This window comes from Oncorhynchus kisutch, linkage group LG6 (assembly GCF_002021735.2).
Source record: "Oncorhynchus kisutch isolate 150728-3 linkage group LG6, Okis_V2, whole genome shotgun sequence".
Classification (NCBI taxonomy): Eukaryota; Metazoa; Chordata; class Actinopteri; order Salmoniformes; family Salmonidae; genus Oncorhynchus; species Oncorhynchus kisutch.
Window position 1 is genome coordinate 5650824 of NC_034179.2, and position 24973 is coordinate 5675796.

Below are 24973 nucleotides of genomic sequence, written 5' to 3' on the forward strand. Positions count from 1 at the left end.
TATACCTGTTGTGCTCCTTACTGTACATGTTGTGCTCCTTACTGTACCTGTTGTGCTCCTTACTATACCTGTTGTGCTCCTTACTGTACCTGTTGTGCTCCTTACTGTACCTGTTGTGCTCCTTACTGTACCTGTTGTGCTCCTTACTGTACCTGTTGTGCTCCTTACTATACCTGTTGTGCGCCTTACTGTACCTGTTGTGCTCCTTACTGTACCTGTTGTGCTCCTTACTGTACATGTTGTGCTCCTTACTGTACCTACCGTGCTCCCTACTGTACCTGTTGTGCTCCCTACTGTACCTGTTGTGCTCCTTACTGTACCTGTTGTGCTCCTTACTGTACCTGTTGTGCTCCTTACTATACCTGTTGTGCTCCTTACTGTACCTGTTGTGCTCCTTACTATACCTGTTGTGCTCCTTACTGTACCTGTTGTGCTCCTTACTATACCTGTTGTGCTCCTTACTGTACCTGTTGTGCTCCTTACTGTACCTGTTGTGCTCCTTACTGTACATGTTGTGCTCCTTACTGTACCTACCGTGCTCCCTACTGTACCTGTTGTGCTCCTTACTGTACCTGTTGTGCTCCTTACTGTACCTGTTGTGCTCCTTACTGTACCTGTTGTGCTCCTTACTGTACCTGTTGTGCTCCTTACTATACCTGTTGTGCTCCTTACTGTACCTGTTGTGCTCCTTACTGTACCTGGTGTGCTCCTTACTGTACCTGTTGTGCTCCTTACTGTACCTGTTGTGCTCCTTACTGTACCTGTTGTGCTCCTTACTGTACCTGTTGTGCTCCTTACTATACCTGTTGTGCTCCTTACTGTACCTGTTGTGCTCCTTACTGTACCTGTTGTGCTCCTTACTGTACCTGTTGTGCTCCTTACTATACCTGTTGTGCTCCTTACTGTACCTGGTGTGCTCCTTACTGTACCTGTTGTGCTCCTTACTGTACCTGTTGTGCTCCTTACTGTACCTGTTGTGCTCCTTACTATACCTGTTGTGCTCCTTACTGTACCTGTTGTGCTCCTTACTGTACCTGTTGTGCTCCTTACTATACCTGTTGTGCTCCTTACTGTACCTGTTGTGCTCCTTACTATACCTGTTGTGCTCCTTACTGTACCTGGTGTGCTCCTTACTGTACCTGTTGTGCTCCTTACTGTACCTGTTGTGCTCCTTACTGTACCTGTTGTGCTCCTTACTGTACCTGTTGTGCTCCTTACTGTACCTGTTTTCCATTTGCTTTGTTTGTAGGTTTAGTGTATTTTCCAACTGTTTCACAGCTTTAGATTCCATTTAAGCCAATCATGCACCATCAACAAAACTCGAGTCTTGGCTTGTTGCTTAGACTTTTGGAAGTGGAAGTGAATATAGATTTGTGTGGTTGCATCTTGTCTGTTGGGTGCTTCAGACAGAGCAGAGAGAGTGAGTGTTGTGTTGCCTGTCTCTAGCCAGACAGTAAGTAGAGGTTGTGTTGCCTGTCTCTAGCCAGACAGTAAGGGGAAGGTTGTGTTGCCTGTCTCTAGCCAGACAGTAAGTAGAGGTTGTGTTGTCTGTCTCTAGCCAGACAGTAAGGGGAAGGTTGTGTTGCCTGTCTTTAGTAAACAGTAAGGGGAAGGTTGTGTTGCCTGTCTCTAGCTAGACAGTAAGGGGAAGGTTGTGTTGCCTGTCTCTAGCCAGATGGTAGGGGAATGTTGTGTTGCCTGTCTCTAGCCAGACAGAAAGGGGAAGGTTGTGTTGCCTGTCTCTAGCCAGATGGTAGGGGAAGGTTGTGTTGCCTGTCTCTAGCTAGACAGTAACGGGAACGTTGTGTTGCCTGTCTCTAGCCAGATGGTAGGGGAAGGTTGTGTTGCCTGTCTTTAGTAAACAGTAAGAGGAAGGTTGTGTTGCCTGTCTCTAGCTAGACAGTAAGGGGAAGGTTGTGTTGCCTGTCTCTAGCTAGACAGTAAGGGGAAGGTTGTGTTGCCTGTTTCTAGCCAGATGGTAGGGGAAGGTTGTGTTGCCTGTCTCTAGCCAGACAGTAAGGGGAAGGTTGTGTTGCCTGTCTCTAGCCAGATGGTAGGGGAAGGTTGTGTTGCCTGTCTCTAGCCAGACAGTAAGGGGAAGGTTGTGTTGCCTGTCTCTAGCTAGATAGTAAGTAGAGGTTGTGTTGCCTGTTTCTAGCCAGACAGTAAGTAGAGGTTGTGTTGCCTGTCTCTAGCCAGACAGTAAGGGGAAGGTTGTGTTGCCTGTCTCTAGCTAGACAGTAAGTAGAGGTTGTGTTGCATGTCTCTAGCCAGATGGTAGGGGAAGGTTGTGTTGCCTGTCTCTAGCTAGACAGTAAGTAGAGGTTGTGTTGCCTGTCTCTAGCCAGACAGTAAGGGGAAGGTTGTGTTGCCTGTCTTTAGCCAGACAGTAAGGGTAAGGTTGTGTTGCCTGTCTCTAGCTTGACAGAAAGGGGAAGGTTGTGTTGCCTGTCTCTAGCCAGATGGTAGGGGAAGGTTGTGTTGCCTGTTTCTAGCTAGACAGTAAGGGGAAGGTTGTGTTGCCTGTCTCTAGCTAGACAGTAAGTAGAGGTTGTGTTGCCTGTCTCTAACCAGACAGTAAGTAGAGGTTGTGTTGCCTGTCTCTACCCAGACAGTAAGTAGAGGTTGTGTTGCCTGTCTCTAGCCAGACAGTAAGGGGAAGGTTGTGTTGCCTGTCTCTAGCCAGACAGTAAGGGGAAGGTTGTGTTGCCTGTCTTTAGCCAGACAGTAAGTAGAGGTTGTGTTGCCTGTCTCTAGCTAGACAGAAAGGGGAAGGTTGTGTTGCCTGTCTCTAGCCAGATGGTAGGGGAAGGTTGTGTTGCCTGTTTCTAGCTAGACAGTAAGGGGAAGGTTGTGTTGCCTGTCTCTAGCTAGACAGTAAGTAGAGGTTGTGTTGCCTGTCTCTAGCCAGACAGTAAGTAGAGGTTGTGTTGCCTGTCTCTAGCCAGACAGTAAGTAGAGGTTGTGTTGCCTGTCTCTAGCCAGACAGTAAGGGGAAGGTTGTGTTGCCTGTCTCTAGCCAGATGGTAGGGGAAGGTTGTGTTGCCTGTCTCTAGCCAGACAGAAAGGGGAAGGTTGTGTTGCCTGTGTCTAGCCAGACAGTAAGGGGAAGGTTGTGTTGCCTGTCTCTAGCTAGACAGTATGTAGAGGTTGTGTTGCCTGTCTCTAGCCAGATGGTAGGGGAAGGTTGTGTTGCCTGTCTCTAGCCAGACAGTAAGGGGAAGGTTGTGTTGCCTGTCTCTAGCCAGATGGTAGGGGTAGGTTGTGTTGCCTGTCTCTAGCCAGACAGTAAGGGGAAGGTTGTGTTGCCTGTCTCTAGCCAGACAGTAAGGGGAAGGTTGTGTTGCCTGTCTCTAGCTAGACAGTAAGGGGAATGTTGTGTTGCCTGTCTCTAGCCAGATGGTAGGGGAAGGTTGTGTTGCCTGTCTTTAGTAAACAGTAAGGGGAAGGTTGTGTTGCCTGTCTCTAGCTAGACAGTAAGGGGAAGGTTGTGTTGCCTGTTTCTAGCCAGATGGTAGGGGAAGGTTGTGTTGCCTGTCTCTAGCCAGACAGTAAGGGGAAGGTTGTGTTGCCTGTCTCTAGCCAGATGGTAGGGGAAGGTTGTGTTGCATGTCTCTAGCCAGACAGTAAGGGGAAGGTTGTGTTGCCTGTCTCTAGCTAGATAGTAAGTAGAGGTTGTGTTGCCTGTTTCTAGCCAGACAGTAAGTAGAGGTTGTGTTGCCTGTCTCTAGCCAGACAGTAAGGGGAAGGTTGTGTTGCCTGTCTCTAGCTAGACAGTAAGTAGAGGTTGTGTTGCATGTCTCTAGCCAGATGGTAGGGGAAGGTTGTGTTGCCTGTCTCTAGCTAGACAGTAAGTAGAGGTTGTGTTGCCTGTCTCTAGCCAGACAGTAAGGGGAAGGTTGTGTTGCCTGTCTTTAGCCAGACAGTAAGGGTAAGGTTGTGTTGCCTGTCTCTAGCTTGACAGAAAGGGGAAGGTTGTGTTGCCTGTCTCTAGCCAGATGGTAGGGGAAGGTTGTGTTGCCTGTTTCTAGCTAGACAGTAAGGGGAAGGTTGTGTTGCCTGTCTCTAGCTAGACAGTAAGTAGAGGTTGTGTTGCCTGTCTCTAACCAGACAGTAAGTAGAGGTTGTGTTGCCTGTCTCTACCCAGACAGTAAGTAGAGGTTGTGTTGCCTGTCTCTAGCCAGACAGTAAGGGGAAGGTTGTGTTGCCTGTCTCTAGCCAGACAGTAAGGGGAAGGTTGTGTTGCCTGTCTTTAGCCAGACAGTAAGTAGAGGTTGTGTTGCCTGTCTCTAGCTAGACAGAAAGGGGAAGGTTGTGTTGCCTGTCTCTAGCCAGATGGTAGGGGAAGGTTGTGTTGCCTGTTTCTAGCTAGACAGTAAGGGGAAGGTTGTGTTGCCTGTCTCTAGCTAGACAGTAAGTAGAGGTTGTGTTGCCTGTCTCTAGCCAGACAGTAAGTAGAGGTTGTGTTGCCTGTCTCTAGCCAGACAGTAAGTAGAGGTTGTGTTGCCTGTCTCTAGCCAGACAGTAAGGGGAAGGTTGTGTTGCCTGTCTCTAGCCAGATGGTAGGGGAAGGTTGTGTTGCCTGTTTCTAGCTAGACAGTAAGGGGAAGGTTGTGTTGCCTGTCTCTAGCTAGACAGTAAGTAGAGGTTGTGTTGCCTGTCTCTAGCCAGACAGTAAGTAGAGGTTGTGTTGCCTGTCTCTAGCCAGACAGTAAGTAGAGGTTGTGTTGCCTGTCTCTAGCCAGATGGTAGGGGAAGGTTGTGTTGCCTGTCTCTAGCCAGACAGAAAGGGGAAGGTTGTGTTGCCTGTGTCTAGCCAGACAGTAAGGGGAAGGTTGTGTTGCCTGTCTCTAGCTAGACAGTATGTAGAGGTTGTGTTGCCTGTCTCTAGCCAGACAGTAAGGGGAAGGTTGTGTTGCCTGTCTGTAGCCAGACAGTAAGGGGAAGGTTTTGTTGCCTGTCTCTAGCCAGACAGTAAGGGGAAGGTTGTGTTGCCTGTCTCTAGCCAGACAGTAAGTAGTGGTTGTGTTGCCTGTCTCTAGCCAGATGGTAGGGGAAGGTTGTGTTGCCTGTCTCTAGCCAGACAGAAAGGGGAAGGTTGTGTTCCCTGTCTCTAGCCAGACAGTAAGGGGAAGGTTGTGTTGCCTGTCTCTAGCCAGACAGTGAGTAGAGGTTGTGTTGCCTGTCTCTAGCCAGACAGAAAGGGCAAGGTTGTGTTGCCTGTCTCTAGCCAGACAGTAAGTAGAGGTTGTGTTGCCTGTCTCTAGCCAGACAGAAAGGGGAAGGTTGTGTTGCCTGTCTCTAGCCAGACAGTAAGGGGAAGGTTGTGTTGCCTGTCTCTAGCCAGACAGAAAGGGGAAGGTTGTGTTGCCTGTCTCTAGCCAGACAGAAAGGGGAAGATTGTGTTGCCTGTCTCTAGCCAGATGGTAAGTAGTGGTTGTGTTGCCTGTCTCTAGCCAGATGGTAGCGGAAGGTTGTGTTGCCTGTCTCTAGCCAGACAGAAAGGGGAAGATTGTGTTGCCTGTCTCTAGCCAGATGGTAAGTAGTGGTTGTGTTGCCTGTCTCTAGCCAGATGGTAGGGGAAGGTTGTGTTGCCTGTCTCTAGCCAGATGGTAGGGGAAGGTTGTGTTGCCTGTCTCTAGCCAGACAGAAAGGGGAAGGTTGTGTTGCCTGTCTCTAGCCAGACAGTAAGGGGAAGGTTGTGTTGCCTGTCTCTAGCCAGACAGTAAGGGGAAGGTTGTGTTGCCTGTCTCTAGCCAGACAGAAAGGGGAAGGTTGTGTTGCCTGTCTCTAGCCAGACAGTAAGGGGAAGGTTGTGTTGCCTGTCTCTAGCCAGACAGTAAGGGGAAGGTTGTGTTGCCTGTCTCTAGCCAGACAGAAAGGGGAAGGTTGTGTTGCCTGTCTCTAGCCAGACAGAAAGGGGAAGGTTGTGTTGCCTGTCTCTAGCCAGACAGAAAGGGGAAGGTTGTGTTGCCTGTCTCTAGCCAGACAGTAAGTAGAGGTTGTGTTGCCTGTCTCTAGCCAGACAGAAAGGGGAAAGTTGTGTTGCCTGTCTCTAGCTAGACAGAAAGGGGAAGGTTGTGTTGCCTGTCTCTAGCCAGACAGAAAGGGGAAGGTTGTGTTGCCTGTCTCTAGCCAGACAGAAAGGGGAAGATTGTGTTGCCTGTCTCTAGCCAGACAGTAAGTAGAGGTTGTGTTGCCTGTCTCTAGCCAGACAGAAAGGGGAAGGTTGTGTTGCCTGTCTCTAGCTAGACAGAAAGGGGAAGGTTGTGTTGCCTGTCTCTAGCCAGACAGTAAGGGGAAGGTTGTGTTGCCTGTCTCTAGCCAGACAGAAAGGGGAAGATTGTGTTGCCTGTCTCTAGCCAGATGGTAGGGGAAGGTTGTGTTGCCTGTCTTTAGCCAGACAGTAAGTAGATATTGTGTTGCCTGTCTCTAGCCAGACAGTAAGGGGAAGGTTGTGTTGTCTGTCTCTAGCCAGAGAGAGAGAGAGAGAGAGAGAGAGAGGCAGAAAGAGAGAGAGAGGCAGAGAGAGACAGAGAGCGAGAGAGAGAGAGAGAGAGAGAGAGAGAGAGAGAGAGAGAGAGAGAGAGAGAGAGAGAGATATGAATAGAGAGAGAGAGAGAGAGAAATAAAGAAAGATGACAGATTGAAAAAATAGTCTCTGTGATGTTTGGTTGGAGAGAGAGAGACACACAGAGAAAGAGACAGACAGAGAGAGAGAGTAAGAGAGAGAGAGAGAGAGAGAGAGAGAGAGAGAGAGAGAGAGAGAGAGAGAGAGAGAGAGAGAGAGAGAGAGAGAGAGAGAGAGAGAGAGAGAGAGAGAGAGAGAGAGAGAGAGAGAGAGAGAGAGAGAGAGAGAGAGAGAGAGAGAGAGAGAGAGAGAGATATGAATAGAGAGAGAGAGAAATAAAGAAAGATGACAGATTGAAAAAATAGTCTCTGATGTTGGGTCAGATGAGAGAGTACAGGAGCTTAGGCAGGATATGAAGTTGTCAAGATAATGTTAGAAGTGAGGGAAGGGCAGACTGAAGGTGGTGAAGGAGGATCGATAAGAGTGGCTAGAGGTTTTACCCATGGGCCCAGATGGGAAGGGACTGGACTGTAATGAACAGATATCAGCACATAGATCATATCTCACTTCTGCACAGCCGCAAACAGCAGTCAAACGTAGTGCACTTCGGTGAATAGGGGAAAGGGTACCATTTGAGATACAGACTAGACAAAGGACAGAGCCAGGGTCAGAAAACAGGAACTTTTCAGACCTGGGTTCAAATAGTATTTGAGTTTTTTGTTGTATGTGTTTGCCATAGTCTGCCTGAAGTGCCAGAAGGACAGGGTTTTTGAGGTGTGAATCCATTGTACCAGACAAGGTTCACCATCAAGGCACAACTAAAGCATTTGAAATGATTTTTAAATAGTACCTGAACCCAGGTTTGAGTCTTTGACAGGGACAGACTATGAGCTAGACTTAGACCAAAGTACTCATAATATTACACCAAAACACACTCAAGTTCTGTTACCTCAGGTTCTGTTACCTCAGGTTCTGTTACCTCAAGTATTGTTACCTCAAGTTCTGTTACCTCAAGTTCTGTTACCTCAGGTTCTGTTACCTCAGGTTCTGTTACCTCAAGTTCTGTTACCTCAGGTTCTGTTACCTCAGGTTCTGTTACCTCAAGTTCTGTTACCTCAGGTTCTGTTACCTCAGGTTCTGTTACCTCAAGTTCTGTTACCTCAAGTTCTGTTACCTCAGGTACTGTTATCACAACAGGCCGTGATTGGGAGTCCCATAAGGCCCGTGCACAATTGGCCCAGCATCGTCTGGGTTTGTCCGGGGTTAACAGTTAACCCACTGTTCCTAGGCCATCATTGTAAATAAGAATTTGATCTTAACTGACTTGCCTGGTTAAATAAAGGTTAAATAAAGGTTAAAAAATAAATAATGTAGGAACGAACGGTGGTCATTGTTTATAATGTAGGAATGAATGGTGGTCATCAATTATAATGTAGGAACAAACGCGGGTCATCATTTATAATGTAGGAACAAACGCGGGTCCCCTGTGTGTGACTAATTTTTGACTTAGAATAAAAGGATGCTGTCTGAATAAATGAATCAGAATTGATTAATTCCCCTGGGCATTGATTTCTGTACCCTCACAGTGGGTCATGTTCATTAGGGCACGCCGTAGCAAAACGTGTTGCAACGGAAAACAAGCTTTTCTTATTGGACAAGCTCACATAGTGCTACCTCCCCGTTTCCGTTTTCATACTGCATGGTCCATTATGTACCTATTGGTCAGAACCTTTGGTCAGATTCCAAGGCTTTGTCCTTCTAGAGAGGGAGAAGAGGGAGCGGTCCAGTCTATCATTCTATTTCTACGGTCCCGTCTATCATTGTATTTCTATGGTCCAGTCTATCATTGTATTTCTATGGTCCAGTCTATCATTGTATTTCTATGGTCCAGTCTATCATTGTATTTCTATGGTCCAGTCTATCATTGTATTTCTATGGTTCAGTCTATCATTGTATTTCTATGGTCCAGTCAATCATTATATTTCTATGGTCCAGTCTATCATTGTAGTTCTATGGTCCAGTCTATCATTGTATTTCTATGGTTCAGTCTATCATTGTATTTCTATGGTCCAGTCAATCATTATATTTCTATGGTCCAGTCTATCATTGTAGTTCTATGGTCCAGTCTATCATTGTATTTCTACGGTCCGGTCTATCATTGTATTTCTATGGTCTAGTCTATCATTGTATTTCTATGGTCCAGTCTATCATTGTATTTCTATGGTCCAGTCTATCATTATATTTCTATGGTCCAGTCTATCATTGTAGTTCTACGGTCCAGTCTATCATTATATTTCTACGGTCCAGTCTATCATTGTAGTTCTATGGTCCAGTCTATCATTATATTTCTATGGTCCCATCTATCATTGTATTTCTATGGTCCAGTCTATCATTGTATTTCTATGGTCCAGTCTATCATTGTATTTCTATGGTCCAGTCTATCATTGTATTTCTATGGTCCAGTCTATCATTGTATTTCTATGGTCCAGTCTATCATTGTAGTTCTATGGTCCAGTCTATCATTATATTTATATGGTCCAGTCTATCATTGTAGTTCTACGGTCCAGTCTATCATTGTATTTCTATGGTCCCGTCTATCATTCTATTTCTACGCTCCAGTCTATTATTATATTTCAATGGTCCATTCTATCATTGTAGTTCTATGGTCCAGTCTATTATTGTGGTTCTATGGTCCAGTCTATTATTATATTTCTATGGTCCAGTCTATCATTATATTTCTATGGTCTAGTCTATCATTGTAGTTATATGGTCCAGTCTATTATTATATTTCTATGGTCCAGTCTATTATTATATTTCTATGGTCAGTCTGCAATTTTATTTCTATGGTGCAGTTTATCATTGTATTTCTATGGTCCATTCTATCATTGTAGTTCTATGGTCCAGTCTATCATTGTAGTTCTATGGTCCAGTCTATCATTGTAGTTCTATGGTCCAGTCTATCATTGTATTTCTATGGTCCAGTCTATCATTGTATTTCTATGGACCAGTCTATCATTATATTTCTATGGTCCCGTCTATCATTATATTTCTATGGTCCAGCCTAGTGGGCCACAATCAGTCAGTCATGGTAGATATCACAGCTGTAGTGGGCCACAGTCAATCATGGTAGATATCACAGCCGTAGTGGGCCACAGTCAGTCATGGTAGATATCACAGCCGTAGTGGGCCACAGTTAGTCATGGTAGATATCACAGCTGTAGTGGGCCACAGTCAGTCATGGTAGATATCACAGCTGTAGTGGGCCACAGTCAGTCATGGTAGATATCACAGCCGTAGCGGGCCACAGTCAGTCATGGTAAATATCACAGCCGTAGCGGGCCACAGTCAGTCATGGTAGATATCACAGCCGTAGCGGGCCACAGTCAGTCATGGTAGATATCACAGCCGTAGCGGGCCACAGTCAGTCATGGTAGATATCACAGCCGTAGTGGGGCACAGTTAGTCATGGTAGATATCACAGCTGTAGTGGGCCACAGTCAGTCATGGTAGATATCACAGCTGTAGTGGGCCACAGTCAGTCATGGTAGATATCACAGCCGTAGCGGGTCACAGTCAGTCATGGTAGATATCACAGCCGTAGCGGGCCACAGTCAGTCATGGTAGATATCACAGCTGTAGTGGGCCACAGTCAGTCAGTCATGGTAGATATCACAGCCGTAGTGGGCCACAGTTAGTCATGGTAGATATCACAGCTGTAGTGGGCCACAGTCAGTCATGGTAGATATCACAGCCGTAGCGGGCCACAGTCAGTCATGGTAGATATCACAGCCGTAGCGGGCCACAGTCAGTCATGGTAGATATCACAGCTGTAGTGGGCCACAGTTATTCATGGTAGATATCACAGCTGTAGTGGGCCACAGTCAGTCATGGTAGATATCACAGCTGTAGTGGGCCACAGTCAGTCATGGTAGATGTCACAGCCGTAGCGGGCCACAGTCAGTCATGGTAGATATCACAGCCGTAGTGGGCCACAGTCATGGTAGATATCACAGCTGTAGAGGGCCACAGTCAGTCAGTCATGGTAGATATCACAGCCATAGTGGGCCACAGTCAGTCATGGTACATCCCAGATCGCTGTCTGCATGGTACATCCCAGATCGCTGTCTGAATGGTACATCCCAGATCGCTGTCTGAATGGTACATCCCAGATCGCTGTCTGAATGGTACATCCCAGATCGCTGTCTGAATGAATCAGAAGGTAAATGTCAGGCCCCAGGGCAGCATGTGTCTCCTCCTTGTATCAATCTCAGTAACCTGGGGTGCATCCGAAAGCAGGCAGGTCAAAAGTAGTGCACTATGTAGGTGAACGGGTTGTCATTTGGCACTCAAGCCCAGATTCCCAGGCTTTGTCCTCCAGAGTGAGGAGGAGCAGGCGGAGAGGTCCAGCCTGACACATTGATAATATTGGTCTGGGTACGGTCAGTCACGCTGTAGTGCCTGGGCACCGTTTCGGGAGCTGGGCTGCTCATTTCCTGTTTAACGGAGATCTTTTACTGACAGGCTGTTTTTATGTGGCTGTCTGGGGTGTTGTCGTTTGGGATGAAGCCTAACCCCCATCCTCCTCTCCCCCTCTCCCCCTCTCCCCTTCTCCCCCCTCCCCCTCTCCCCCTCTCCCCCTCTCCCCTTCTCCTCTGTATCTCTCTCTCTGTCTCTCTCTCTCTCTCTGTCTCTCTCTCTCTCTCTGCGTCTCTCTCTCTCTCTCTCTCTCTCTATCTCTCTCTGCGTCTCTCTCTCTCTCTCTCTCTCTCTCTGTGTCTCTCTCTCTCTCTCTCTCTCTCTGTATCGTTCTCTCTGCTTGTTTGGTCTCTGGTTGTTTGGTATGCAGTCTAACCCCCAGCCCATTCCCCTTTCCTCCTCCTCCTTTTCGTCTGTCAGTTCATGGCTTCTTCAAACCATCCCCCTTCCCTTGTCAGAGGGAAAGGGGGAAATGGGGATTTAGACCATTTTTTACAAATCTACTCCCTCTTCCTGGTGATGGCATGGGACAGACCATAACAAAGTCCTCTCTCTCCATCTTCCCCCTTCTCCTCCCTCTGTCTTTCCTCTTATTCTACTGTTTCCATCTCCATTCTCCCCGTTCCCCCCTACTCCTCTGTTTCCATCTCCATTCTCCCCGTTCCCCCCTACTCCTCTGTTTCCATCTCCATTCTCCCCGTTCCCCCCTACTCCTCTGTTTCCATCTCCATTCTCCCCGTTTCCCCCTACTCCTCTGTTTCCATCTCCATTCTCCCCGTTCCCCCCTACTCCTCTGTTTCCATCTCCATTCTCCCCGTTCCCCCCTACTCCTCTGTTTCCATCTCCATTCTCCCCGTTCCCCCCTACTCCTCTGTTCCATCTCCATTCTCCCCGTTCCCCCCTACTCCTCTGTTTCCATCTCCATTCTCCCCGTTCCCCCCTACTCCTCTGTTTCCATCTCCATTCTCCCCGTTCCCCCCTACTCCTCTGTTTCCATCTCCATTCTCCCCGTTCCCCCCTACTCCTCTGTTTCCATCTCCATTCTCCCCGTTCCCCCCTACTCCTCTGTTTCCATCTCCATTCTCCATGTTCCCCCCTACTCCTCTGTTTCCATCTCTCTGTATCCCCCCCCCGTTCCCCCCTACTCCTCTGTTTCCATCTCTCTGTATCCAAATCAAATCAAATCAAATTTATTTATATAGCCCTTCGTACATCAGCTGATATCTCAAAGTGCTGTACAGAAACCCAGCCTAAAACCCCAAAACAGCAAGCAATGCAGGTGTAGAAGCACGGTGGCTAGGAAAAACTCCCTAGAAAGGCCAAAACCTAGGAAGAAACCTAGAGAGGAACCAGGCTATGTGGGTTGGCCAGTCCTCTTCTGGCTGTGCCGGGTGGAGATTATAACAGAACATGGCCAAGATGTTCAAATGTTCATAAATGACCAGCATGGTCGTATAATAATAAGGCAGAACAGTTGAAACTGGAGCAGCAGCACAGTCAGATGGACTGGGGACAGCAAGGAGTCATCATGTCAGGTAGTCCTGGGGCATGGTCCTAGGGCTCAGGTCCTCAGAGAGAGAGAAAAAAAAGAGAGAATTAGAGAGAGCATATGTGGGGTGGCCAGTCCTCTTCTGGCTGTGCCGGGTGGAGATTATAACAGAACATGGCCAAGATGTTCAAATGTTCATAAATGATCAGCATGTTCGAATAATAAGAAGGCAGAACAGTTGAAACTGGAGCAGCAGCACGGCCAGGTGGACTGGGGACAGCAAGGAGTCATCATGTCAGGTAATCCTAGGGCATGGTCCTAGGGCTCAGGTCCTCCGAGAGAGAGAAGGAGAGAATTAGAGAACGCACACTTAGATTCACATAGGACACCAAATAGGACAGGAGAGGTACTCCAGATATAACAAACTGACCCTAGCCCCCTGACACATAAACTACTGCAGCATAAATACTGGAGGCTGAGACAGGAGGGGTCAGGAGACACTGTGGACCCCCTCGTTCCCCCCCTACTCCTCTGTTTCCATCTCTCTGTATCCCCCCCCCTCGTTCCCCCCCTACTCCTCTGTTTCCATCTCTCTGTCTCCCCCCGTTCCCCCCTACTCCTCTGTTTCCATCTCTCTGTATCCCCCCCGTTCCCCCCTACTCCTCTGTTTCCATCTGTCTGTATCTTCCCTGTTTCCCCCCTACTCCTCTGTTTCCATCTCTCTGTATCCATCCTGTTTCCCCCCTACTCCTCTGTTTCCATCTCTCTGTATCCCTTCATGTTCCCCCCTACTCCTCCTTTTCCATCCCTCTGTATCCCTCTGTTTCCCCCTACTCCTCTGTTTCCATCTCTCTGTATCCCCCCCGTTCCCCCCTACTCCTCTGTTTCCATCTCTCTGTATCCCCCCCCGTTCCCCCCTACTCCTCTGTTTCCATCTCTCTGTATCCATCCTGTTTCCTCTTTGTTCTATCTGTGAGCCACCACACCCCAAACCCTTTCTTTGGTCTTTGTTCAGTCTGTACTATTTCACTGACTGTCTGTCTGTACTAGAAGAGACTAGTCCTCTGTAGTGGAGAGTTTGGGGGGAAAGGTACCAGCCAGACACCACCTTTTGTTGCATACATGACAATGTCTTAATGTTAAGTTTTTTTCAAATTAAATGTATTAAAAATAAAAAGTATATGAATTTCCCAAAATGTATATCTCTGCTACGTTTTTCTGAAACTATTTTGTGTGCAGTGACATGAACTGCTGTTTGTCTCCTGTTGTACTAAAGTGAGACAGAACAACACAGAATTATCTCTTCTCTATATAGTGCACTACTTTAGACCAGAGCCCTATGGAACCCTCATCAGAAGTAGTTCACTACATAGGGAATAGGGTGTCATTGGGGCGCATGCACTACTTTAGACCAGAGCCCTATGGAACCCTCATCAGAAGTAGTTCACTACATAGGGAATAGGGTGTCATTGGGGCGCATGCACTACTTTAGACCAGAGCCCTATGGAACCCTCATCAGAAGTAGTTCACTACATAGGGAATAGGGTGTCATTGGGGCGCAGGACATGTTTTCTGCATGTATTACTCACATTAGCACCTTGCAGAGAGGGAGGGAGGAAGGGAGGGAGGGAGGGAGGGAGGGAGGGAGGGAGGGAGGGAGGGAGGGAGGGAGGGAGGGAGGGAGGGAGGGAGGGAGAAGGAGAAGAGAGGGGGTTCATGTCCCTGCTCTACAGAAGAACACAGAACATGAAAGCCTGAAAGGTGACTCTCTAAAGTTTATGCATTTGTGGGATTTTGGAGCTCCCCAATGACACCCTATTCCCTATGTAGTGAACTGCAATGTTTCTGCTGGCAGAATTATTTTACATGTATTTATATATATAACCCTGTATTTAACCAGGTATTTATATATATAACCCTGTATTTAACCAGGTATTTATATATATAACCCTGTATTTAACCAGGTATTTATATATATAACCCTGTATTTAACCAGGTATTTATATATATAACCCTGTATTTAACCAGGTATTTATATATATAACCCTGTATTTAACCAGGTATTTATATATATAACCCTGTATTTAACCAGGTATTTATATATATAACCCTGTATTTAACCAGGTATTTATATATATAACCCTGTATTTAACCAGGTATTTATATATATAACCCTGTATTTAACCAGGTATTTATATATATAACCCTGTATTTAACCAGGTATTTATATATATAACCCTGTATTTAACCAGGTATTTATATATATAACCCTGTATTTAACCAGGTATTTATATATATAACCCTGTATTTAACCAGGTATTTATATATATAACCCTGTATTTAACCAGGTATTTATATATATAACCCTGTATTTAACCAGGTATTTATATATATATAACCCTGTATTTAACCAGGTATTTATATATATAACCCTGTATTTAACCAGGTATTTATATATATAACCCTGTATTTAACCAGGTATTTATATATATAACCCTGTATTTAACCAGGTATTTATATATATAACCCTGTATTTAACCAGGTATTTATATATATAACCCTGTATTTAACCAGGTATTTATATATATAACCCTGTATTTAACCAGGTATTTATATATATAACCCTGTATTTAACCAGGTATTTATATATATAACCCTGTATTTAACCAGGTATTTATATATATAACCCTGTATTTAACCAGGTATTTATATATATAACCCTGTATTTAACCAGGTATTTATATATATAACCCTGTATTTAACCAGGTATTTATATATATAACCCTGTATTTAACCAGGTATTTATATATATAACCCTGTATTTAACCAGGTATTTATATATATATAACCCTGTATTTAACCAGGTATTTATATATATAACCCTGTATTTAACCAGGTATTTATATATATAACCCTGTATTTAACCAGGTATTTATATATATAACCCTGTATTTAACCAGGTATTTATATATATAACCCTGTATTTAACCAGGTATTTATATATATAACCCTGTATTTAACCAGGTATTTATATATATAACCCTGTATTTAACCAGGTATTTATATATATAACTCTAACCCTGTATTTAACCAGGTATTTATATATAAAACTCTAACCCTTTATTTAACCAGGTATTTATATATATAACCCTAACCCTTTATTTAACCAGGTATTTATATATATAACCCTTTATACCCCTATACATATCTACCTCCATCACTCCAGTATCCCTGTCACCTTCCCCCTATACATAACTACCTCCATCACTCCAGTATCCCTGTACATTGTTAATATGGTACTGATCCTGTATATAGTCACCTTCCCCCTATACATAACTACCTCCATCACTCCAGTCTCCCTGTCACCTTACCCCTATACATATCTACCTCCATCACTCCAGTATCCCTGTCTCCTTCCCCCTATACATAACTACCTCCATCACTCCAGTATCCCTGTCACCTTACCCCTATACATATCTACCTCCATCACTCCAGTATCCCTGTCTCCTTCCCCCTATACATATCTACCTCCATCACCCCAGTATCCCTGTCTCCTTACCCCTATACATATCTACCTCCATCACTCCAGTATCCCTGTCTCCTTCCCCCTATACATATCTACCTCCATCACTCTGGTGGTTAGAGTGTAGAGGTGGCAGGGTACCCTGGTGGTTAGAGTGTAGAGGCGTTAGGGTACCCTGGTGGTTAGAGTGTAGAGGCGGAAGGGTACCCTGGTGGTTAGAGTGTAGAGGCGGCAGGGTACCCTGGTGGTTAGAGTGTTGGACTAGTAACCGGAATGTTGCAAGTTCAAATCCCCGAGCTGACAAGGTACAAATCTGTCGTTCTGCTCCTGAACAAAGCAGTTAACCCACTGTTCCTAGGCCAGTTAACCCCACTGTTCCTAGGCCAGTTAACCCACTGTTCCTAGACCAGTTAACCCACTGTTCCTAGACCAGTTAACCCCACTGTTCCTAGACTAGTTAACCCACTGTTCCTAGGCCAGTTAACCCACTGTTCCTAGGCCAGTTAACCCACTGTTCCTAGACCAGTTAACCCACTGTTCCTAGGCCAGTTAACCAACTGTTCCTAGACCAGTTAACCCACTGTTCCTAGGCCAGTTAACCCACTGTTCCTAGACCAGTTAACCCACTGTTCCTAGACCAGTTAACCCCACTGTTCTTTGGCCAGTTAACCCACTGTTCCTAGACCAGTTAACCCACTGTTCCTAGGCCAGTTAACCAACTGTTCCTAGACCAGTTAACCCACTGTTCCTAGGCCAGTTAACCCACTGTTCCTAGACCAGTTAACCCACTGTTCCTAGACCAGTTAACCCCACTGTTCTTTGGCCAGTTAACCCACTGTTCCTAGACCAGTTAACCCACTGTTCCTAGGCCAGTTAACCCACTGTTCATAGGCCAGTTAACCCACTGTTCCTAGACCAGTTAACCCCACTGTTCCTAGGCCAGTTAACCCACTGTTCCTAGACCAGTTAACCCACTGTTCCTAGGCCAGTTAACCCACTGTTCCTAGGCCAGTTAACCCACTGTTCCTAGGTCAGTTAACCCACTGTTCCTAGGCCAGTTAACCCACTGTTCCTAGACCAGTTAACCCACTGTTCCTAGGCCAGTTAACCCACTGTTCCTAGACCAGTTAACCCACTGTTCCTAGGCCAGTTAACCCACTGTTCCTAGACCAGTTAACCCACTGTTCCTAGACCAGTTAACCCACTGTTCCTAGGCCAGTTAACCCCACTGTTCCTAGGCCAGTTAACCCCACTGTTCCTAGACCAGTTAACCCACTGTTCCTAGACCAGTTAACCCACTGTTCCTAGACCAGTTAACCCCACTGTTCCTAGGCCAGTTAACCCACTGTTCCTAGGCCAGTTAACCCACTGTTCCTAGACCAGTTAACCCACTGTTCCTAGACCAGTTAACCCACTGTTCCTGGACCAGTTAACCCACTGTTCCTAGACCAGTTAACCCACTGTTCCTAGACCAGTTAACCCATTGTTCCTAGACCAGTTAACCCACTGTTCCACTGTTCCTAGACCAGTTAACCCACCGTTCCTAGACCAGTTAACCCACTGTTCCTAGACCAGTTAACCCACAGTTCCACTGTTCCTAGACCAGTTAACCCACTGTTCCTAGACCAGTTAACCCACTGTTCCTAGACCAGTTAACCCACTGTTCCTAGACCAGTTAACCCCACTGTTCCTAGGCCAGTTAACCCACTGTTCCTAGGCCAGTTAACCCACTGTTCCTAGACCAGTTAACCCACTGTTCCTAGACCAGTTAACCCACTGTTCCTAGACCAGTTAACCCACTGTTCCTAGACCAGTTAACCCACTGTTCCTAGACCAGTTAACCCACTGTTCCACTGTTCCTAGACCAGTTAACCCACTGTTCCTAGACCAGTTAAACCCACTGTTCCTAGACCAGTTAACCCACAGTTAACCCACTGTTCCTAGACCAGTTAACCCACTGTTCCTAGACCAGTTAACCCACTGTTCCTAGGCCAGTTAACCCACTGTTCCTAGACCAGTTAACCCACTGTTCCTAGACCAGTTAACCCACTGTTCCTAGGCCAGGTAACCCCACTGTTCCTAGGCCAGTTAACCCCACTGTTCCTAGACCAGTTAACCCACTGTTCCTAGACCAGTTAACCCACTGTTCCTAGACCAGTTAACCCACTGTTCCACTGTTCCTAGACCAGTTAACCCACTGTTCCTAGACCAGTTAACCCACTGTTCCTAGGCCAGTTAACCCACTGTTCCTAGGCCAGTTAACCCACTGTTCCTAGACCAGTTAACCCACTGTTCCTAGACCAGTTAACCCACTGTTCCTAGACCAGTTAACCCACTGTTCCACTGTTCCTAGACCAGTTAGCCCACTGTTCCTAGACCAGTTAACCCACTGTTCCTAGGCCAGTTAACCCACTGTTCCTAGGCCAGTTAACCCACTGTTCCTAGGCCAGTTAACCCACTGTTCCTAGACCAGTTAACCCACTGTTCCTAGACCAGTTAACCCACTGTTCCTAGGCCAGTTAACCCACTGTTCCTAGACCAGTTAACCCACTGTTCCTAGACCAGTTAACCCACTGTTCCTAGGCCAGTTAACCCACTGTTCCTAGGCCAGTTAACCCACTGTTCCTAGGCCAGTTAACCCACTGTTCCTAGACCAGTTAACCCACTGTTCCTAGACCAGTTAACCCACTGTTCCTAGGCCAGTTAACCCCACTGTTCCTAGACCAGTTAACCCCACTGTTCCTAGGCCAGTTAACCCCACTGTTCCTAGACCAGTTAACCCACTGTTCCTAGACCAGTTAACCCACTGTTCCTAGACCAGTTAACCCACTGTTCCACTGTTCCTAGACCAGTTAACCCACTGTTCCTAGACCAGTTAACCCACTGTTCCTAGGCCAGTTAACCCACTGTTCCTAGGCCAGTTAACCCACTGTTCCTAGACCAGTTAACCCACTGTTCCTAGACCAGTTAACCCACTGTTCCTAGACCAGTTAACCCACTGTTCCACTGTTCCTAGACCAGTTAGCCCACTGTTCCTAGACCAGTTAACCCACTGTTCCTAGGCCAGTTAACCCACTGTTCCTAGGCCAGTTAACCCACTGTTCCTAGGCCAGTTAACCCACTGTTCCTAGACCAGTTAACCCACTGTTCCTAGACCAGTTAACCCACTGTTCCTAGGCCAGTTAACCCACTGTTCCTAGACCAGTTAACCCACTGTTCCTAGACCAGTTAACCCACTGTTCCTAGGCCAGTTAACCCACTGTTCCTAGGCCAGTTAACCCACTGTTCCTAGGCCAGTTAACCCACTGTTCCTAGACCAGTTAACCCACTGTTCCTAGACCAGTTAACCCACTGTTCCTAGGCCAGTTAACCCCACTGTTCCTAGACCAGTTAACCCCACTGTTCCTAGACCAGTTAACCCACTGTTCCTAGACCAGTTAACCCACTGTTCCACTGTTCCTAGACCAGTTAACCCACTGTTCCTAGACCAGTTAACCCACTGTTCCTAGGCCAGTTAACCCACTGTTCCTAGGCCAGTTAACCCACTGTTCCTAGACCAGTTAACCCACTGTTCCTAGACCAGTTAACCCACTGTTCCTAGACCAGTTAACCCACTGTTCCACTGTTCCTAGACCAGTTAGCCCACTGTTCCTAGACCAGTTAACCCACTGTTCCTAGGCCAGTTAACCCACTGTTCCTAGGCCAGTTAACCCACTGTTCCTAGGCCAGTTAACCCACTGTTCCTAGACCAGTTAACCCACTGTTCCTAGACCAGTTAACCCACTGTTCCTAGGCCAGTTAACCCACTGTTCCTAGACCAGTTAACCCACTGTTCCTAGACCAGTTAACCCACTGTTCCTAGGCCAGTTAACCCACTGTTCCTAGGCCAGTTAACCCACTGTTCCTAGGCCAGTTAACCCACTGTTCCTAGACCAGTTAACCCACTGTTCCTAGACCAGTTAACCCACTGTTCCTAGGCCAGTTAACCCCACTGTTCCTAGACCAGTTAACCCCACTGTTCCTAGACCAGTTAACCCACTGTTCCTAGACCAGTTAACCCACTGTTCCTAGACCAGTTAACCCACTGTTCCACTGTTCCTAGACCAGTTAACCCACTGTTCCTAGGCCGTCATTGAAAACAAGAATTTGTTCTTAACTGACTTGCCTGCCTCATATATAAACTCAATGTAAAAAACAGCCAATTCACATGTGAAAATAACATTTTAAAAAAAACAGCTGTTGTTGTTGTTGTTCTACGGGCATGGCGTATATAATGTACTGTAGATCTGTGGCAATGAACGTGTAATGTATGGTTTTGATTGGATGGACTGGTCGTGTGTTTTGTATGACTGAACACGGACAGCTCTTACTCCCGAAGCAATAAACTGTTTTTATCTTCAACATCTCTGATGAGTTTGAACCGATTGTTTCATTGGACAATCAGACTGGGAAAGTTAAAAGTCATCTCCGAGGGCGGAGACTAACTCTGGGAGATGTCAGGATAGCACTAGATTGGTAGGGCCTGTGAGGACAGGGCAGCCATGTTAATGAACCTAGGGTCTGAGTAGAAATGAGGCCGAGTCCTAGACTGCAGTACTATAGTCAGTAGTATTATTGTAGTAGATATGACTGTAGTACTATAGTCTGTAGTATTATTGTAGTAGATATGACTGTAGTACTATAATCTGTAGTATTATTGTAGTAGATATGACGGCAGTACTATAAATCAAATCAAATCAAATGTATTTATATAGCCCTTCGTACATCAGCTGATATCTCAAAGTGCTGTACAGAAACCCAGCCTAAAACCCCAAACAGCAAGCAATGCAGGTGTAGAAGCACGGACTATAGTCTGTAGTGGTATTGTAGTAGATATCTGATAAGGCTGGGCCTGTGAAGATGAGGCTCGGAGGATGTACTCTGAGCTCTCTTCTGTATTAGAATAGAAATGCAGCGTTTTATAGTTGAGCCACGGAGAGAAACAAAATGGTGCCGTTTCAGGCCAAACTGATGCTGGCGCTGGATATGGGAATGTGTGATAGTGGGTAGCTGGATATGATAGTGGGTAGCTGGATATGATAGTGGGTAGCTGGATATGATAGTGGGTAGCTGGATATGATAGTGGGTAGCTGGATATGATAGTGGGTAGCTGGATATGATAGTGGGTAGCTGGATATGATAGTGGGTAGCTGCCTCAACTTTAATTGAGGCAGGACTATGTATTGAATACAATCGACTCATCAATGATCCTATGCTCTGAGACTAAACCACTCCTTCCTCCACCTCTCTCTTTCCTCCAGGTGCAGAGACCTCATCGTCATCTCCATCCCAGACAGGCCAGGTGTTCGTGGACTTCAGCTTGGTTCTGGAACCCCAGGACACGGTGACATTACGGGGCGGTGTTCTCCAGCTTGACTGCGAGGCTCAGTCAGATCAGGGTATTCCAGTTATCGTCTGGAAGAAGGACGGGGTGCTGCTCAGCGCCGTGGTGGATGAGAGGAGACAGCAGTTCCCTAACGGGTCTCTAGTGGTCCAGAACGTGGTACACTCACGACACCACCGACCTGACGAGGGGCTCTACCAGTGTCTGGCAGCGCTAGAGGGAGTGGGAGCCATAGTCAGTCGCACGGCTAAAGTCACTGTCTCTGGTAAGACCTTACTTACTTAATCCTGTAAACAGTGACGAATGTCCTCCATTTCACTCGGCTTCGGGGGAAGTTTTTTATAGGTTGCACTTGTTGAGGGAGGTTAGAGCTGTGGTATGTATGCTCCAAATCAAGAGGGGATTTCATACCGTAGGTCATAGAGAAAGGAAAAGGGGGGAAACCTAGTCAGTTGAACAACCGAATGCCTTCGACCGAAATGTGCCTTCTATTTAACCCAACCCCTCTGAATATAAAGCTATTGTGAGATAGTATTATCATCTTATATCCAGTTTTGTATTGGTTTCTTGAGGGACGTCTCAAATTATTTCTAGGGCCTTATTTCTAGCGCCCTTGTGTCTAGGGCCTTTCTTACCAAGGCCTTATTTCTAGCGCCCTTGTGTCTAGGGCCCTTCTTTCCAGGGCCTTATTTCTAGTGCCCTTCTTTCCAGGGCCTTATGTCTAGTGCCCTTCTTTCTGGGGACCTCATATCTAGGGGTTTTCCTTAACACCACAAGATGCACATTCTTCCCTTTCTATCTGTCAGAGTCCTATTCCTCATCTATCTGTCCTATTCCTCATCTATCTGTCCTATTCCTCATCTATCTATCCTATTCCTAATCTATCAGAGGTATATTCCTCATCTATCTGCCCTATTCCTCATCTATCTGTCCTATTCCTCATCTATCTATCCTATTCCTAATCTATCAGAGGTATATTCCTCATCAATCTGTCCTATTCCTCAACAGTAGTGTACAGTACAGTAGGTTACAGTACAGTAGTGTACAGTATAGTGCAGTAGATTACAGTAGAGTACAGTACAGTACAGTACAGTAGAGTACAGTACAGTAGTGTACAGTACAGTAGTGTACAGTATAGTGCAATAGATTACAGTAGATTACAGTACAGTATAGTACAGTACAGTACAGTAGTGTACAGTATAGTGCAATAGATTACAGTAGATTACAGTACAGTATAGTGCAGTACAGTACAGTATAGTGCAGTACAGTACAGTACAGTATAGTGCAGTAGAGTGCAGTAGAGTACAGTACAGTACAGCACAGTAGAGTAGAGTAGAGTAGAGTAGAGTTCAGTACAGTAGAGTACAGTACAGTGCAGTAGAGTACAGTAGGATAAAGTACAGTAGAGTTAAATGCAATTTTGACTCATGATTGTTCACGCCGATTGAGAACCACTACCGTACAATATGTTACAGTACAGTAAATCTGTCATTCTGCCCCTGAACAAGGCAGTTAACCCACTGTTCCCCTGAACAAGGCAGTTAACCCACTGTTCCCCTGAACAAGGCAGTTAACCCACTGTTCCCCTGAACAAGGCAGTTAACCCACTGTTCCCCTGAACAAGGCAGTTAACCCACTGTTCCCCTGAACAAGGCAGTTTACCCACTGTTCCCCTGAACAAGGCAGTTAACCCACTGTTCCCCTGAACAAGGCAGTTAACCCACTGTTCCCCTGAACAAGGCAGTTAACCCACTGTTCCCCTGAACAAGGCAGTTAACCCACTGTTCCCCTGAACAAGGCAGTTAACCCACTGTACCCCTGAACAAGGCAGTTAACCCACTGTTCCCCTGAACAAGGCAGTAAACCCCACTGTTCCCCTGAACAAGGCAGTTAACCCACTGTTCCCCTGAACAAGGCAGTTAACCCACTGTTCCCCTGAACAACGCAGTTAACCCCACTGTTCCCCTGAACAAGGCAGTTAACCCACTGTTCCCCTGAACAAGGCAGTTAACCCACTGTTCCCCTGAACAAGGCAGTTAACCCCACTGTTCCCCTGAACAAGGCAGTTAACCCACTGTTCCCCTGAACAAGGCAGTTAACCCACTGTTCCCCTGAACAAGGCAGTTAACCCACTGTTCCCCTGAACAAGGCAGTTAACCCCACTGTTCCCCTGAACAAGGCAGTTAACCCACTGTTCCCCTGAACAAGGCAGTTAACCCCACTGTTCCCCTGAACAAGGCAGTTAACCCACTGTTCCCCTGAACAAGGCAGTTAACCCCACTGTTCCCCTGAACAAGGCAGTTAACCCACTGTTCCCCTGAACAAGGCTGTTAACCCACTGTTCCCCTGAACAAGGCAGTTAACCCCACTGTTCCCCTGAACAAGGCAGTTAACCCACTGTTCCCCTGAACAAGGCAGTTAACCCCACTGTTCCCCTGAACAAGGCAGTTAACCCCACTGTTCCCCTGAACAAGGCAGTTAACCCACTGTTCCCCTGAACAAGGCAGTTAACCCCACTGTTGCCCTGAACAAGGCAGTTAACCCACTGTTCCCCTGAACAAGGCAGTTAACCCACTGTTCCCCTGAACAAGGCAGTTAACCCACTGTTCCCCTGAACAAGGCAGTTAACCCACTGTTCCCCTGAACAAGGCAGTTAACCCCACTGTTCCCCTGAACAAGGCAGTTAACCCACTGTTCCCCTGAACAAGGCAGTTAACCCCACTGTTCCCCTGAACAAGGCAGTGAACCCACTGTTCCCCTGAACAAGGCAGTTAACCCACTGTTCCCCGCTAGGCTTTCATTGTAACTAAGAATTTGTTCTTAAACTGACTTGCCTAGTTAAATAAAGTTGAAATAAAAAATAAAAAATATAATCTACATCTACTTTTTTCTGGAGTGTGCACTTGTCAACTACCCAAATGGTGGTCCTCTGTAGCTCAGTTGGTAGAGAATGGCGCATGTAACTTTAAAATGGAGATAGCCCCAATGCTGCTGCCCATGCTGTCACATTCTCCATAATGGCACAGGTACAAGATGAGACATCTATATAACTCTATGGTGTCAATTGTTTTTGTGGCTGTTTCAGTTTGGACAAGTTGGACTTATTTTGGACTTTAAAGGGGCAATCAGCAGTTGAAACAATAAAAAAAGCATAACAACCACCATTGTTTTGGTAAAAAGCTTGAGCCTGGAGAAACGTCATAGACATCGCTATGGATGCAAGGAATCCATTAAATCAAAATTATGGTTTTAACCATGTTCTGAGGCCATATAGTTTTTTGTTCACATGTACTTTGTTTAAAAGAAGTTTATATTTTGGGTTCTGATGGGTTACGACAGTTGAACTAAACTCATGAGGCATTTCTGAGTTAAATTCTTCAAGAATCAATGGGTACATATTATTCATTTATAAGTACAATTGATTTAGCTACTGCAGAATGACCCTTTAAAGAGTGACTGCCCCTAAAAAGCAACTTCTGGTTTGTGAAAACAGCCTATGTGGCATCTACAGGAGTCAGAAACATTAATGCT

At 46.2% G+C, this 24973-nt stretch overlaps 1 protein-coding gene across 1 annotated transcript in view; it reads left to right on the forward strand.

The window, feature by feature from the left end:
• dcc (DCC netrin 1 receptor) overlaps window positions 1–24973 on the forward strand; it is a 699685-nt gene that overhangs the window by 155290 nt on the left and 519422 nt on the right. Inside the window, exon 2 of the mRNA XM_031825895.1 lies at window positions 21360–21707. Coding sequence (XP_031681755.1) covers window positions 21360–21707 — 348 coding nt within the window. The remainder of the gene's footprint in view (window positions 1–21359; window positions 21708–24973) is intronic.